The following is a 16,980-nucleotide window of genomic DNA, read 5'->3' on the forward strand; positions in this document are numbered from 1 at the left end:
TTTTTACACCGAATGAAATGCCTTTGTTTGAACATTCATCACACCACATGAATTCAAAAACTACTCGTCGGTGATTAAATTTTCTGGACGAGGATATTGAGTTACTAGTATATCCCATTTTTACAATTCGTCGTGCATCAGATATATATCTCAGAACTCTAGCAGAGGTAAATTAACAAGACTTTGCACAACATTCTTGGGGCATGCAATTATATACATAAAACTCAATGCAAAACATGGATATGACGTCGATTTTCTTTAGTAACTCAGATCCTTCCTCCGTTTTTTTTTGCCATTATGTAATCAAAGCCTCGGTAGCCGTTAATGGTAAGAAACTTAGGTTTCCACAAGTTCTACTTGGATCCTGCGTAGGAAAACAGTCATTATTACAAATAAATCTATAAGAAGGTCATAGTCATCTAAATCACAATCTTATGTAATTCAAAAAAAAAAGAAAAAAGAATTACATATGCAAGCCTCTGGCTTTTGTCATTATTGGCCTAGGTAGAGAGTATTATCTCCAATTCCTCCTAACATACATCCTCTTTACCAGTGGTCTTGAATCAAAAAGCTACATACAAAGACCTTCTTATAACAAGTTCAAAGACAAATGTCAAAACAAGCTCATAGTCACAAGCTGAAAATGTGCATGTTCCTCTCCAACAAAATCCACAAAAGGGGTGCATAAACAACTGTCATGAAATTTTATTCTCATTTTTGCAAAAATCCTTTATACGGAATTATCAATAAGGTACTCCACCAAAATCCTAAAATAATTGTTTCAAAGAAAAGTAATTACTGTACAATGCTGGAAATGATGGTTCACTCTTCCTGAGTTTATTTCATATGTAAAGAAAACATCAGGATCGAGAGCCTTGTCATGCTTTAAATATGTAATAACTACAAGTCATTAGTGTTAATTCTGTTAACAAGACCAACAATACCATACGGTAGTGTGTGGCGAACAGTATGTGCAAACAAGAGCAAAAGAGATGAGAATATCGAGGTGGAGACATAAGAAAAAGACAAGATTATGAATAATGTATCTGAAGTAAAGTTGGAACAACACCTATTAAGACGAGATGAAACAATTTTATCTGGATTGTATTTTCTTAAGAATTCTGTCATATGTTTGTTTATCCAAGAAATTTCCTATAAAGCTACTCCATAGCAGAAAACCCAACTTTTCTAGAGCATACAATACAATATGGAACAAAAAATAATGACATAACTTTAAAAATCACTTGTTGTCAAAAAAAACTTTAAAAATCACTTAAAATAAATATCGATTATAACATAGTAATTTTACCTTCCTTCATGAGGTTCCTCCATTTATCCTTGAGATCACTAGGAGTACGAGTGCTATCAAACACACGACAACCAAATTCTAAAATTTGCTTCCAAGGGATATTCTGATTTTCTGTTGCGAACTTTGATACTCCTTCCTACAACAAAAAAACCGAAGTTAACACTATTAATTGAGAAATGAAGATCTTGTGCAGTTATAATAGCTAAGATGAATATTCTATACCATGATCAGTTGTAAACATTCCATAATTGATTATATCTGTTTTACAGCTTTAACATTCCGAATAACTTCTCAGAAACTTAAAATGTTTACCTACCATTAAGGAAGTTGTAACCTATTCAAACATATTCTAATTTCTAAATACAGGGCATTAATGAAAAGATATATATCTTGCATTGTCCCGGCCATAGTAATTAAAACTAGTAATCCATCCAAAATCAAGTCGAAAGTAGAGGTATTAAATCAAATTTGATATCAATAAGGCATTGCAATGAGTTAGTTCTAGAAAGACGTGAGACAAGACATTATACAAAACTAAAACCTTGAGAGCCTTTTCTTCTTCGGCTGTCCAAAACAAATTCCTACGCCTTACAGTAAATAACTTCTGCTTCTTGCTGCAATAAAAAACAATAACTCGTTTACATAGCCGATAAGACCTAGAGAAATCAATACTCCATAAAAATAACAGTTATACTTATACCCTATGAATCACCGACACAAAAATGGATATCAAACACGTAAACACAGATGATAATTTGAGAAAATAGAAGCCAATTACATGTAATAACATGTATTTGCGTCTCAGACACTCAAACATGTCTTCAATTTGAAGTGTATGTGCTACATAGATTATATCGGTGTTTACCATTAAACTAAACATCAAGAGAGATGAATAACTCACACTTGCTTTCGTCGACTTGTGGTTCTTCTAGAACTGGTAACTTCCTCCTCCTCCCCATCATCACCAGCAGCATCAGCACCACCAGCTTTTCGTTCCGGTAACAAAGATTTTTTCACCGGTGCAACCTTCCGTTTAGCATTGGTATGACCTTTCTTCACCGATATGCAAAACGATGAATCCGAATCTTTAGTAGATCCACCCACCGAACTCTCCGATAAAGAAACCTCTCCTTTATCTTTATCATTATCATTATCATTGTGTTCTTTTCCTTTCTCAGAAACTTCCGGTTCATGTTCATTCCGGTTTACATGATGCTGAACCAGTTTTGGTTTGACAGGTTGATCCTGAACCGGTTCCAGTTTGACAGGTTCGATAGGGTGGCTTTCGTTATCCTTAAGCACTGTTTGGCCATTCCGGTTTACATGATCCTGAGCCAGTTCCGGTTTGACAGGTTGATCCTGAACCGGTTCCAGTTTGACAGGTTTGATAGGGCGATTTTCGTTATCTTTAAGCACTGTTTGGCCTTTATCCAAAAAACTAGAAAGAACATTTTTGGCTCTAACAGCTATTTCTCTTAATTCTCTAGTTTTCTTCAAGGCTCGTTTGTAGAAGCAGTAAGGACAGAAGAAGTTTCCAGAATCATCGAAATTAGGTTCGGAACCGATGCAATTGTAGTGAACAGCAATGTGGCAATCAGTTTGAGTACATACCAGTAATGCTCCTCCGGCTGTTTTGCAAGTAATGCAACTTTTATCGTCTAACGAATCTTCGGTGTCGGTATCGGGAACGAAATCGGGAATTGGAGCGTCTGTGTGGTTGTCGATGCTGTTGTAGACGGTTGCATTGTGGTTGTCCTGTTAAGGGTTTATAGAGAGAGAGGTTAAAAGTGAAAATGAATTGTGGTTGAAAATTGGAAGAGAAGTGAAAGTACCTTAGCGGTGGAAAGATTAGGAATCGGAGAGATGGACGGAGTGGGACGAGGCGTAATACTACGGCGGCGGCCACCGGCGACGACGCTTTTTATTCTCATCGCGCGTTGGTTTTGAAGGGGAAAGGACTCCAAAATCCAGGAACCCACCCAGTCAATGTGTGTCTAATTTGACTTACTTTGATTAACTAATAAAATCTCAATTTGGATAAAAAAAAACCATAAAAAAAAACCATTAAATCTCTACCCTCACATAAATTGAGGGTAGTTAACCTATGTTGATGTGACACCAATGAAATTCATCCACGTGTATTTAAGTCAAACATAATTAATTTTTTACCATAAATTATTTTGACTACTTTTATTTTCAATTAATTATATTTTATGTTACTAGTTTTCTTTAATTATATTTTAGACTATGTGTAAATATAATTAGAATTAATTTGATCATTTCTAAACATTATATATTGATTCTAAAATATCAATGTTATTAATAAAAAAAAAATCAATGTTATAGGCTCGAAAAGATAAATATATATATATATCAATGTTAGTTTAAATAAAAATAATAAGAGAACAAAAACAACAAAGAAAAAAAAACTAATATCTCTAATTTAAATATACAATTCCACTTGTACATTTATTAAATGAAATCAAATAATGCTTCAAAAAAATCATATCAAATAATTTATGCTATTCCGGTGTAAATACTCCCTCCGTTTCAAATTACTTGTCGTTTTAAAAAAAAAATATTGTTAATTATCTAAGTCACTCATGTAAATCCAAATATTTAGGAGTAGTCGAAACCGTAAAAGATTTATATATTTGGAAAATTAAAGTTTGTTTTTTTAAGTTTTCAAAAAAAAATATTTGTTTTTTAAAAAAATTGGTACATAACATATTAAATTTATGGTTTTTTCTAATTAACCCTCACATAAATTGAGGGTAGGTGCCCTATGATGATGTGGCACCAATGAAATTCTTCCACATTTATTTAAGTCAAACATAATTAATTTTTTACCATAAATTATTTTGACTACTTTTATTTTCAATTAATTATATTTTATGTATTATATTCTATGAATTTATATTTTGGACCTAATTACTTTTGATTTATTTGCTTCTTCTTCAAATTGTATTACGTCTCAAACAACTTTCTTCTTCGCGTAAAAAAAAAAAAACTTTCTTCTTATCGTCAAAAAACTTTCTTATTCTTCTTAATGCTTTCAATCTCTGCCGCAACCTCCACCACCGTCATGTTAGCATTCTACGGCTCCTCCGCTTTTGTGTTATCCGATGTCAATCTTTACTGCAGCCTTCGCCACCGATCTACCGGATTTCTTCAAGATTCTAAAACTTGTGATTTTCAATTTCTTAGATGTTATGTTTTTTAGCGTATTTTTTCCTGTTTTTTTTTTTTCCTTATTTTTTCCTGTTATGTCATAGAATGTGATTCCTATTCATCGTCATTTTGTTTTTGTTTTCTTTGGTTGTCCATATCGGGAAAAAATTGAAAACAAAATAGTTTAGAGAAGACAAAACGAAATTAGGAGAAAAATAGGAAGACAAACTAATTCTTGAACTTGTTTAGAAGTAAAAATATAAATAGTTCATCTGAACTAAAAGAAAGGTCGGACCATTGTCGGAAAACATACACACGGGAGCTCGCCCGATCACAAGTGCGGTCTACCTGAAATTTATCCGATCAAAATGAAAAGGTTCGACTATTATAAGTAGACGAACTAACTCTTGAACTTGTTTAGGGTTTAGGGTTTAACTATTGATCACAAGTAAAAATATAAATAATTCATCTGAACTAAAAGAAAGATCGGACCATTGTCGCGAACCTAAACCCAATTACTTAACCTAATTTTTTCCCCTCTTTTTTCTAAGATCGACATCATGTCAACCAACGTTAATCTATGCAATGATTTAAAGAGATTGAAAAAATAAATACTATATACTCCCTCTGTTTCAAATTACTTGTCGTTTTAGAAAAAAATAAAATTAAGAAAGTGTATTTTTGCACTTAATTTCTTATTATACCTTATTTTAATTCACCAATAAGCTTAATTTGTTTTTTTCCATGCATTTTATCTTTCCAATAAATTTAATATGTTATGTACCAATTTTTTTAAAAAACAAACTTTTTTTTTTAAAACTTTAAAAAACAAACTTTAATTTTCCAAATATATAAATCTTTTACGGTTTCGACTACTCCTAAATATTTGGAATTTACATGAGTGACTTAGATAGTTAACAATTTTTTTCTAAAACGACAAGTAATTTGAAATGGAGGGAGTATTTACATCGGAATAGCATAAATTATTTGTTTTGATTTTTTTTGAAGCATTATTTGATTTCATTTAATAAATGTACAAGTGGAATTGTGTATTTAAATTAGAGATATTAGTTTTTTTTTCTTTGTTGTTTTTGTTCTCTTATTATTTTTATTTAAACTATTGATATATATTTATTTTTTCAAGCCTATAACATTGATTTTTTTTTACTAATAACATTGATATTTTAGAATCAATATATAATATTTAGAAACAAGCATTCAATGATCAAATTAATTCTAATTATATTTACACATTGTCTAAAATATAATTAAAGAAAACTAGTAACATAAAATATAATTAATTGAAAATAAAAGTAGTCAAAATAATTTATGGTAAAAAATTAATTATGTTTGACTTAAACACACGTGGATGAATTTCATTGGTGCCACATCAGCATAGGGCAACTACCCTCAATTTATGTGAGGGTAGAGAAGTAGTCACCTTAAATTAATCCACTAGGTTTGATCCAGTGGTATACTTGAGGTCATAGATTAGATTCGATGAAATATTATTAAACAAAAAAAAGTAAAAATATTTAAATTAATATTTTTTGACAATAAAATATACTCCCTCGAAGACTCGAGAATGAAATTTTCATTCTATACATGTCAAATCATAATTAGTAATAATTGCATTGAATCTTCCCCAAAATACCAATTCTTTCAAAAAATAAATTCTGGGATATTTACATAATCTCCATGACGAAGGACCAAACCTTATTCCATATGTCATGTTATTTAGATAAGATTCTTCTTTATTTATTCTTAAACAAGTCACAGAAAGCATTTAGTTGAGCCATCATTTCTATATCATTTCTATTTAGTCTTTCGTTTCGAGAAATATATTGAACAATTCCGATTCTTTATTTTTCTATTGATTCGTTTGCGATGACCAGATATATCAATCATTACATGAATTAAAAAATAAAACATTTCTTGGACAAGGGAGTATAGTTTAAATTTGTGTCCTACATGCATATCAGCATATCGTAATGTTCCTAATGAGCTATATATATATATGCTCACAAGACTATTAACGTTAAATAAACTTATATTTATTTTATTACATAATCAACTTTATATGTTTAATCACCAACAATGAGTTTTTTATTGGGGGCACATGCCTGCACTAATATTTAGAAGCAATTTTTTTTTAGTAGTATACTACTACTATTTGATATGGGAGATTCTATGGTGCAGTCCTGTTTTGGATTTTTTGGTGCAGTCTATTTAATTGACCAATAGAATATCAATTAATTTCACATCAGTGCAAGTCCATGGTGAACCTTAGAAATTTTTTATTTATTGCAGATCGGTCCCTCATTTAGTTAATAATAATTTACAAAACGAAAATTAATGTGAGTAAAATCGGAAAAAAATCCTCACAATTAATAATAATCTTATGAAATTAATGTGAGTAATTGTCAAAGAGAAAAAAAGGGAAAAAAACATTGAAGACATGATGACCAAAACGTATGCTTTGGATATTACTAATAATAACTATGAGCAGGATTCTTTAATTCAAGGTGATTGGATAAAAATGGAAACAAAAAAAAAACAAAAAGTCTAACTCATCATAAGATTTCAAATAAATCGAGTAACATTAACAGTTGATATGAAGAGAGACATAGATGCTCGCAAAAGAGACGATATGAAGGCAAAATAGATTTTACTAATACTGCAAAACTTGTTTGCCTCTTCAAAAAAAAACTTTTTTTTTGAGTAAAAAAATGTTTTGTTTTTAGTTTTTTACGATAACAATTAAAATTAAAAACAATTTAAAGATTGAGGTAATTTTGTAACTTTTAATATGACTAGAACATCGACTCGTGCGGTGCACGGGTCTGATTAGCTGTAAGATATATAATGATTAAATAAGATATGATAATTCCAATAATGTAAAGTATATGAAAAAAATTGAGTAACATTAAACGATAGTTCAACAATAATTTTGGATAAATATTCATACAAAGAAAATTATGTTATATTACGGAAGACTTCCTTATAGACCACATTTGAAGTCTTAGTCGTATCTTCACCGTCGTCATCGATGATCAATATTTTTAATCCTTTTCTAGAAGTAACTCTTGAAATTGCAACATACAACTGACCATGTGAAAACACTGGCGATGGAAGATATATCCCAACATGCTTTAAAGATTGTCCCTGACTCTTATTAATAGTCATCGCAAAAAGAAATTCTCACATCAGATGGTGTCAGAGAAAATCTAGGTATAAAAACCTGATCACCAATATTACTTCATAAAATAAATTTTCCTTCAAGAGCACATTTTCCCAATCTCGTAATAATATGTCTTGTTCTATTGCAGAATCCTAATTTTTTATTCAAATTCCTTAATAGCATAACTGGAACTAGGGTTGGGAACAGGCCAGACCAGGCCAGGCCTTGACAGGCCTAAGCCTGGCCTACGATTTTTTTTCAGGTCTGAGCCTGGCCTGCGGCCTATCTATTGTTAATTTTTTTGGCCTGGCCTGAGCCTTTTAAAAGCCTGGCCTGACCTTGTAGCCTGTTTAAAAGCATGTGTTACATTAAAGCTTCTCTATATAGTTTTTTTAAATAGGCTAAACAGACCTTAAAAAGTTCACATTTAAATTTTTATAATTTCTACAACATTAAGAAAAAGCTAATAATATGATTAACACGATAATTAAAAAATAATAAAATAACAAATACGATTACGAAAAATAATAATTATTATAAATAATATTTTTTTAATAAGATATAAATAATAATATTATATAAATAATTATTATTATAAACAGGCCGGCCTATCAGGCTTCGTAGGCCTTTTTAGAGATGTTTTCTCTCCCCACCCCCCGTGATTCTTTTATACCCCCTGAGTTTCCAATTTTACCCTTGCAAAAAACTTCGGTTTATAGAAACCGAAGTTTTTTTTGCCTTGAAAACCGAAATTTACTTTGAATTTGCACTAGAAAAAATTCGGTTTCTGCGAACCGAAGTTTTTTACAAGGGCAAAATCGGAATATTGGGGGGTATAAAAGAATCATGGGGGGGTGGGGAGAGAAAACATCCTTTTTAGAAGCCTAAGCCTGACCTATTTATGTAAACAGGCCGTTTTCAAAGCCTAAGCCTGACATTTTTAATAACCAGGCCAGGCCAGGCCAGACTTATACAGGCCAGGCCGAAGGCCCCTGTAGGCCGCCTGGCCTATTCCCAACCCTAACTGGAACTCCAACTTTAAGTCTCAACTTGTGATTTGGAAATCCCGACGTAGAAATCGTGTTAAAAAATTCGGGAGTATGAACACCATCCACTGTTTGACCGTCTACATTTTGTGTGAGTGGAGTATCATAATGTAAATATGTTTTTTCTTCACCAGGAATTAAATCTAACATATAATCATTTATTGTGTCGACTATTGAATTTTTAGGAGTTAGTGTATCTCTATTTTGGAAATACGTTATATCGTTCATGTTTTGTAAAAGTTAGGGATATGTCATTTCAACGATAGAAGCAAGTGGATCACCTGAATTTGAAATCAATAAATCTGATGGAATGTTAAGTTCTAAATCATCGTCGTTGTCATCTCCAATTTCTCCATTGCCAACACCCAAAACCCTTTCAGAAAACAATCTTCTTTATTCAACGTCTGCACTCGAAGCACCACCGAGAAGCCTCATGTTTTTACTCAATATTAAAACTTCACAAAAATTCCAAAGAACCGAAGAATTAATAGTAGCATGAACAACTTCTGGCCTTGTACCTTTGGGTATTACTGGTAGAATTTGTCTAAAATCTCTGCCAAAAACAACAACTTTTCCACCGAAGGCAATGTGTTTATTTTTTTTATCAACAGACTTGAGAATATCTTTTAAAGTTCGATCAACAGCTTTGAAACAGTGTTTGTGCATCATTGGTGCTTCATCCCATATAATGAGCTTTGCTTTTTGTATTAATAGCGCCAAAGGGCTTTTAGGAACTATGATACATGTTGAAAACTCGTCAACATTTAGAGGAATACAAAACCTTGAATGTGATGTTCTACCGCCAGGTATAAGCAATGCAGCGATCCCACTTGAGGCAACTGTTAAAACTATCTCACCTTTTGAGCGTAATGCGGCTGACATGGCCCTCCAGATAAATCTCTTCTCTGTACCGCCATAACCATAAAGAAAAAATACACCAGGTTTGTTTTCGTTAACTCTTGTCATGATTGTGTCATATACTTTACGTTGCTCTGAAGTCATAATTGACATCAATCTAATATGTTCCTCAGCTAATGATTGTTTGTTATAATTCAATTCGTCGTGTATTAAACTATTTTGTATATCAGGAACTAATGATGTGTCTGCTCTAGGCATTGGAGGATAATCTTTTAAACTCTTCCCACAACTACGTAACATCATCTCAATATCTGCTAGTGCATATTGTTTCAATTGATCATCGGTTAATATTAAATCTGCAATGTTAAAATCAAAATAATGAATGTGATATGTGATTTTTTTTTTTTGTTGAAGAAGCTAAATTAGCCCACTCAAATTGGCGCCAGAGAGAATCGAACCTCAGACCTCAAGAGGAGCACACTCCCAGGTCCCCTCATGTGATTAGTAACATGACTATGGTTATGTTTGGTTGTATTGCAAAAAAAATTGATTTAACAGAATTGAGTTTGATAGATTTGATTTTGGTTAAAAGTTGTTGGAACAAAATTGATTTAAAAATGTTAGCCCCTAAATCTATAAAGGTTTTGATGATAACAAAGTATTAATAAACAATTGGAAGGACTAAAAATTTATTTTAAGTGCGCAGATATAAGCATCAGATAAGCTCTGAGTAAAGCTCAGAGGATGTGAATTCAGAAGTTCACAAGCGCTCAGAAGATGTTGGACTTCAGAAGTTACAACCTTCAGATGATGAAGTCTTCAGAACTTCTTGAGTGACTAAAGCTTCATCAACCTCTGAAGATCTTTTTGAAAGCTGTGAAGATTCCCTTTGCAAGTCAACTCTTCTACCAATGAAGAAAAGGACCTTTCAAGCCTGATCAGTTCAGCTACTCTCGTTCTGTCTGTCCTCACTTGAGAACGTGGGTCTTCAGACTTGTTAGCTGAATAAGGAAAGTCCACTCTGCAGTAGTCAAAGTATCTGAAACTCTTACTCAGTTTAGATACAAACAAACTGCATCAAGACAGACTGCTTGAAGACAAAAGATTATCAACTCCAACGGTTCTTTTTGCAACGACTCTTTTCTGGTGGTATATATACTAGAAGGATCAGTTGCATTAACATATATATATATATATATATATATATATATATATATATATATATACAATTATTAAGGATTGAACGTGCGCTGAACAAACTCTGAATTCTGTGTATACAAGCTCTGAACCTCTTATCAAGTGTTTTTGCACTTTAGTCAAATACTCTGTACTCTTTGTATTTGCTCTCTTTAGGTTCTTCTAAGAGCATTTGTATATTTTCATATACTTTACTATTACTTGAGGAAACTTAAGCTTGTGTGCTTAAGTGTGAAGTCTTAAGCTTGTGTGCTTGAGCATTGTTGAGAAGTCTCTTGCTTGTGTGCTTGAGCAGGTGTAATCTTGTGTGATTATAGTGAAATCCCTTGGAAGTGCAAGGGGACTGGACTACTCTCGTTTTGTGAGAGGAACCAGTATAAATTGCTTGTGTGATCTCTCTCTCTCTCTCTCTCTCTCTCTCTTAACTTGTTTTATTGTGTTATTTATCCGCTGCTGTTGTAGTTAAGTTAAGAACTTGAAAAAGTTTTAAACTTGACTAAAACACAATTCAACCCCCCCTTCTTGTGTTTTCACACCTTCAATTGGTATCTAGAGCTCTGGTCTGTTACTTTCACTTAACAGTGAGACAGTAAAGATCTTGTGAGAACACTATGTCTGGAGGAGACGATAGTAGTACTAGAACTACCGGTGAAGCCGGTGAGGCCAGTGGTGCTGGTGATGGTCCTAGAAATGCTTTTGGTTTTGACTACTTAAGTAATGAATCACATGAACATAGTGGCAATAGAAAAGCCCCTATATTCAATGGTGATGCATCTTTATTTGAGTGGTGGAAAGAAAGACTGTATAGCAATATTACTGCTATTGATCATGAGTTGTGGGATTTGGTTGAGCTGGGAGTAACTTTTGAAAACTTAAATGAACATGGAAGATTGTCCATTGAGCATAGAAAGTTACTCACACCAGCTAACTTAAAAACCTACACTAAGCATCATAGAGTAAAGGACATTGTTGTTGGTGCTATTAGACATGAGGATTATGTCAGAATAGAGAACAAGTCTACTGCTAAATCTATCTTTGACTCTATGTGTGCTACCTATGATGGTAATGAAAAGGTTCAAGAGGCTAAGGCTAGTCTCTTGATAAGGCAATATGAACTATTCACTATGCAACAAGATGAAAACATTGAGACTATGTTTACAAGGTTTCAAATCCTTGTATCTGGTCTTAAAGCTCTTAAGAGAAGTTATTCCACCTATGACCATGTTCAGAAGATTCTGAGAAGTCTTCCTATTGCTTGGAGACCTAAGGTCACTGCAATAGAGGAAGCTCAAAATCTCAAGACTCTGAGTCTTGAGGCTCTGATAAGCAATCTCAGAAGCCATGAGATGGTTCTGAATGCTGATTCAGAAGCTAAGAAGAAGTCCAAGTCTGTGGCTTTACAGTCAACTAGGACTCCTTCTAAAGCTCTTAAGACTCAACTTCTTGACATTGAAGAAGAATCTTCTGCAGATGGTCAAGAGGAGGAAATGGGTGAAGATGAGTTTGCTTTATTCACCAAGTTTCAGCAATGGAACAGATTTAACAAAAGAAATTTCAGAGGTAACAGCTCCAGAAATTTTGTCAGCAAAAAGGATGATCAGAAGAACTGCTTCAACTGTAAGAAGCCAGGACACTTTATTGCTGATTGTCCAGAAATGTCTGCTAAAGACAAAAGCAAAAGATACAGCTCAAAGAAGCAACAATTCAAGAGCAAATTGAAAAAGAGTCTGATGGCTACTTTTGAAGAGCTATCATCTGAGGAAGAAGTTGAGGAAGAAGAAGAGGCAAATCTAGCCCTGATGGCTTCAACTGACTCAGATGCAGATTCAGAAGATGAATCAGAATCAGATTCAGAAGTAACTGATGAGGTATTTTCTGACTGCTCTAAATCTCAACTTATAACTGCACTTAACAAGGTCATTGAGAAACATCTCAGAGTGTTAAGTAAACAAAAAGTTTTACAAGAAAAGCTTAACACTCTGACTGAACAAGCAGAACATTTTCAAGGTCTATATCAAGAAACTCTGAATAGAGTAAATGACTTTGAAAAGGGTTGTGCTGTTTGTCACAAACCTATTGATGAGCAGGAAATAGCTCTTCAACAGTTTGTGCATCTCAACCTTAGGAAGAGCAAAGCTGCTAATAGAATTTATAATGTTTTGAGACATAGAGGAGAAGGACTTGGCTATGAATATGGTAGAACATATTCAAAGCTGAAGACCTTTGCCAAAAAGGTTGGAAAATCTTGGGTTTATTATGTTGTTCCACCAAGTGAAGAGGGAAAGAATCCTGGTATTGTTGAAAATAGCAATGATGATCTGAGTGATTTAGAAGCTGACAGCTCAAAGGAACCCAGTTCCTCAGGATCTGGAGAGAAAAGTTCAGAAGATAGAAGTTGTTCAGAACCTGAGAACATCAGTTCAGAAGTTCTGAAAGCTTCAACATCTGAGACTTCAAATTCTGGATACAAAGGAACTTCAGTACCTGAAGCCAGTCAATCTAAAAGATCAGAAGTTTTTAAAAGAAAAAATTCTAAATCTCAGATGAAGTACAAGACTCAGATTATTTATGAATCTAGAGTCAGTAGATATAATCAATCAGAACATGGGATTGGTGATAAATACAAACCCTGGAATCATAAACAATCCAAATCCTGGAATAATAACAGATTTCAAAAGAAAAGGTTTCAAAAAGGTTATTATTCCAAACCAAGATCTTTCTCTAACACTAGACAACATAGTAAGCATTTATGGACTAACAAGCGTGGACCCAGAAGATGGGTACCAAAAGCTGAAATAATGTATCATTCAGATTTACCAACTAGGAAAGGATATGTCCTACCTAGAGTATGGAAACAAGTCTTATGCAAAGGAAAAAGGGCTTATGTCCTAGACAAATGGCTGACAAGTTCTCAAGTTAACAATCAGAACTTGAAAAATGAAGAGGAAGAATACTGGGATGACTTTATCATTAACTGTGATGAAGAGTTCTATCGCAATGATTAAAGTTGTTTCTCATACAGCCTGCCACTCAAAGAAGTATCATGAATCATTCATGGTATCTGGATAGTGGATGTTCAAGGCATATGACTGGTGACAAGCAACTATTTTCTAAGCTGACTATGAAAGAAGGAGGATCTGTTGGCTTTGGAGGTAATCAAAAAGGAAAGATAATAGGTACAGGTACAGTAGGTAATTCTTCCCTATCTATTAATGATGTTTGGTTAGTAGATGGACTCAAACATAACTTATTGAGCATAAGTCAATTTTGCGACAATGGTTATGTAGTTGTCTTTAATAAGAAATCATGTACTGTATCTAAACAATCTGATAACTCCATTATATTCAAAGGTCTGAGAAAGAACAATGTTTATAAAATTAATCTTTCTGATTTGAATGAACAAAAAGTGATGTGTCTTTTGACCTTGAGTGAGGAAAAATGGATCTGGCATAAGAGGTTAGGCCATGCTAACTGGAGGTTAATCTCTAAGCTTAGTAAGCTTGACCTTGTCAGAGGTTTACCAAAAATCAAATATCACTCAAACACACTTTGTGGTTCTTGTCAAAAAGGAAAAATTACAAAATCATCTTTTAAACCTAAAAACATTGTTTCTACCTCAAGACCATTGGAACTTCTTCACATTGATCTTTTTGGGCCAGTTCACACTGCCTCTATCAATGGAAAGAAGTATGGATTAGTAATTGTTGATGATTACAGTAGATGGACTTGGGTAAAATTCTTAAGAACAAAAGATGAAGCTTATGATGAGTTTAGCATCTTCTGCAAACAAATTCAAAATGAAAAAGGCTACACTATTTTAAAAGTTAGAAGTGATCATGGTGGAGAATTTGAAAATGAACCTTTTGAAAACTTTTGTGAAAAATATGGCATCTTGCATGAATTCTCTTCTCCTAGAACTCCTCAACAAAATGGGGTTGTAGAAAGGAAGAATAGAACTCTGCAAGAAATGGCCAGAACCATGATGCATGAAACTAATGTAGCAAAATTTTTATGGGCAGAAGCTGTAAACACAGCATGTTATGTTCAAAATAGAATCTATATCAGATCTAAATTGAACAAAACGGCTTATGAATTGTTCAAAGGAAGAAAGCCTGACATTTCTTATTTCCATCAGTTTGGATGTACATGTTATATCTTAAACAACAAAGTCCATCTAAAGAAATTTGATGCTAGAGGTTATAAGGGTATCTTTATAGGATATTCTGAACGCTCAAAAGCATACAGACTGTATATTTCTGAAACACACACTGTGGAAGAAACTATGCATGTCAAATTTGATGACAAAGAGCCTGACCAAGTGTCAGAGCTTGTGGAAGGTTTGTCTAGATTTCAGGTATCAGAGGATCAATATTCAGATATTCCAAACTACTCAGAACATCCATTCTCTGAAGAACCTCTGAACATAACAGTTCCTACAGACTCTGAACAACAAAGAACTGAAGCAACTGCTGAACCTGATGTTGATGAGTCTGAAGATGATGAGCCCCCAAGAAATACCTTCAAATACAAATCATCACATCCAGAGGAACTGATCTTAGGCAACAAGGATAGTCCAAGGAAGACAAGATCTCAACTGAGAAATGAGGAATCTTTAGTTGGTCTTATCTCAATGATGGAACCTTCAAAGAATGATGAAGCTCTGAAAGATGATGCTTGGATTGTAGCAATGCAAGAAGAGCTGAATCAATTTCAAAGGAATGATGTATGGACTCTAGTGCCCAAACCTTCACACAAGAACATTATTGGAACAAAATGGGTATTCAGAAACAAGCTGAATGAACAAGGTGAAGTGGTAAGAAACAAGGCTAGATTGGTTGCACAAGGTTATAGTCAACAAGAGGGGATTGACTATACTGAAACCTTTGCACCAGTTGCTAGACTTGAAGCAATCAGGTTACTTCTATCTTATGCTGTTAATCATGGAATAACTTTGTATCAAATGGATGTTAAGAGTGCCTTCTTAAATGGTTTTATTTCTGAAGAAGTGTATGTTAAGCAACCTCCTGGTTTTGAAGATGTCTCAAACCCAGAACATGTTTTTAAATTGAAGAAATCACTGTATGGTCTGAAACAAGCTCCAAGAGCTTGGTATGATAGACTCAGTAATTTCCTTCTTGAAAAAGGTTTTGAGAAAGGGAAGGTTGACTGCACACTCTTTAGAAAAACAACCAAAGAAGACATTTTAATCATTCAAATTTATGTTGATGATATTATCTTTGGTTCAACTAATGCTTCCTTGTGCAAGAATTTTTCTAAGATAATGCAGGATGAATTTGAAATGAGCATGATGGGAGAATTGAAATTCTTTCTTGGAATTCAAATCAATCAGAAGAAGGAAGGAACTTATGTTCATCAATCAAAATATACCAAGGAACTTCTGAAGAAATTCAACCTAGATGACTGCAAGATAATGAACACTCCTATGCATTCAACTACCAACATGAGCAAGTCAGATGATGAAGGAAAAGTAGATCAAAAGGTCTACAGAGGTATGATTGGTTCCTTACTCTATCTGACAGCCTCTAGACCAGATATTTTATTCAGTGTATGCTTATGTGCAAGATTCCAGTCAGATCCTAGAGAATCTCATCTTACTGCTGTAAAGAGAATCTTTAGGTATTTGAAAGGAACAACTAATCTTGGACTTCTCTATAAGAAATCCAATGATTATGTGCTAAATGGATTCTGTGATGCTGACTATGCTGGAGATAAAATTGAAAGAAAATCCACAAGTGGCAATTGTCAATTTGTTGGTGAAAACCTTATCTCCTGGGCTAGTAAGAGACAAACTACTATAGCTTTGTCTACAGCAGAAGCAGAATACATTTCAGCAGCTAAGTGTTGTACACAACTACTCTGGTTAAAATATCAGTTAGAAGATTATCAGGTAAGCAGTAACAATATTCCTTTATATTGTGATAATACTGCAGCCATTCATTTATCTAAAAATCCTATCCTACACTCTAGAGCCAAACATATTGAAATCAAACACCATTTTATCAGAGATTATGTTCAGAGAGGCATTATAGATATTAAGTTTGTTGATACTGAAAATCAATGGGCTGACATATTTACTAAAGCCTTACCTGTTGAAAGATTTGATTTTATAAAAAAACATCTGAACATGTTTTCAATCTCTGAATGATTTTTTTTTTTTTTTGGGCTTTTAAAGTGTAAGAGGTTATGTATATCAGAAC

General features: G+C 33.5%; 1 protein-coding gene across 3 annotated transcripts; it reads right to left on the reverse strand.

The window, feature by feature from the left end:
- On the reverse strand, positions 1 to 3,296 carry LOC123911225. Of its 3 annotated transcripts, none has more exons than XR_006810406.1 (6): positions 3,142 to 3,296; positions 2,211 to 3,064; positions 1,851 to 1,923; positions 1,310 to 1,445; positions 468 to 571; positions 1 to 364 (listed from the first exon to the last, which is right to left on the reverse strand). XR_006810406.1 is itself a non-coding variant. In XM_045962597.1 (5 exons), exons 1-5 carry the CDS (start codon positions 3,238 to 3,240, stop codon positions 354 to 356), a joined length of 1,173 nt encoding a protein of 390 aa, XP_045818553.1. In that variant the 5' UTR covers positions 3,241 to 3,296; the 3' UTR covers positions 1 to 353. The 3 variants fall into 3 exon arrangements, 1 of the variants encoding a protein (XP_045818553.1); XR_006810405.1 differs by having other exon boundaries at positions 468 to 585; XM_045962597.1 differs by lacking the exon at positions 468 to 571.
- Between the last annotated feature and the right edge of the window lie 13,684 nt (positions 3,297 to 16,980).

The sequence above is a fragment of the Trifolium pratense genome, linkage group LG2, assembly GCF_020283565.1.
Source record: "Trifolium pratense cultivar HEN17-A07 linkage group LG2, ARS_RC_1.1, whole genome shotgun sequence".
Taxonomy (NCBI): domain Eukaryota; kingdom Viridiplantae; phylum Streptophyta; class Magnoliopsida; order Fabales; family Fabaceae; genus Trifolium; species Trifolium pratense.

What these genes read in the sequence shown, in the direction of transcription:
- LOC123911225 (XM_045962597.1), bottom strand. Translation starts at nt 3,240, where the DNA reads ATGAGAATAAAAAGCGTCGTCGCCGGTGGCCGCCGCCGTAGTATTACG. An exon ending in CTAATCTTTCCACCGCTAAG is followed by an intron (nt 3,065 to 3,141) that starts GTACTTTCACTT and finishes AACCCTTAACAG; the next exon opens with GACAACCACAATGCAACCGT. An exon ending in AAGAAGAAAAGGCTCTCAAG is followed by an intron (nt 1,446 to 1,850) that starts GTTTTAGTTTTG and finishes TTTTTGTTGTAG; the next exon opens with GAAGGAGTATCAAAGTTCGC.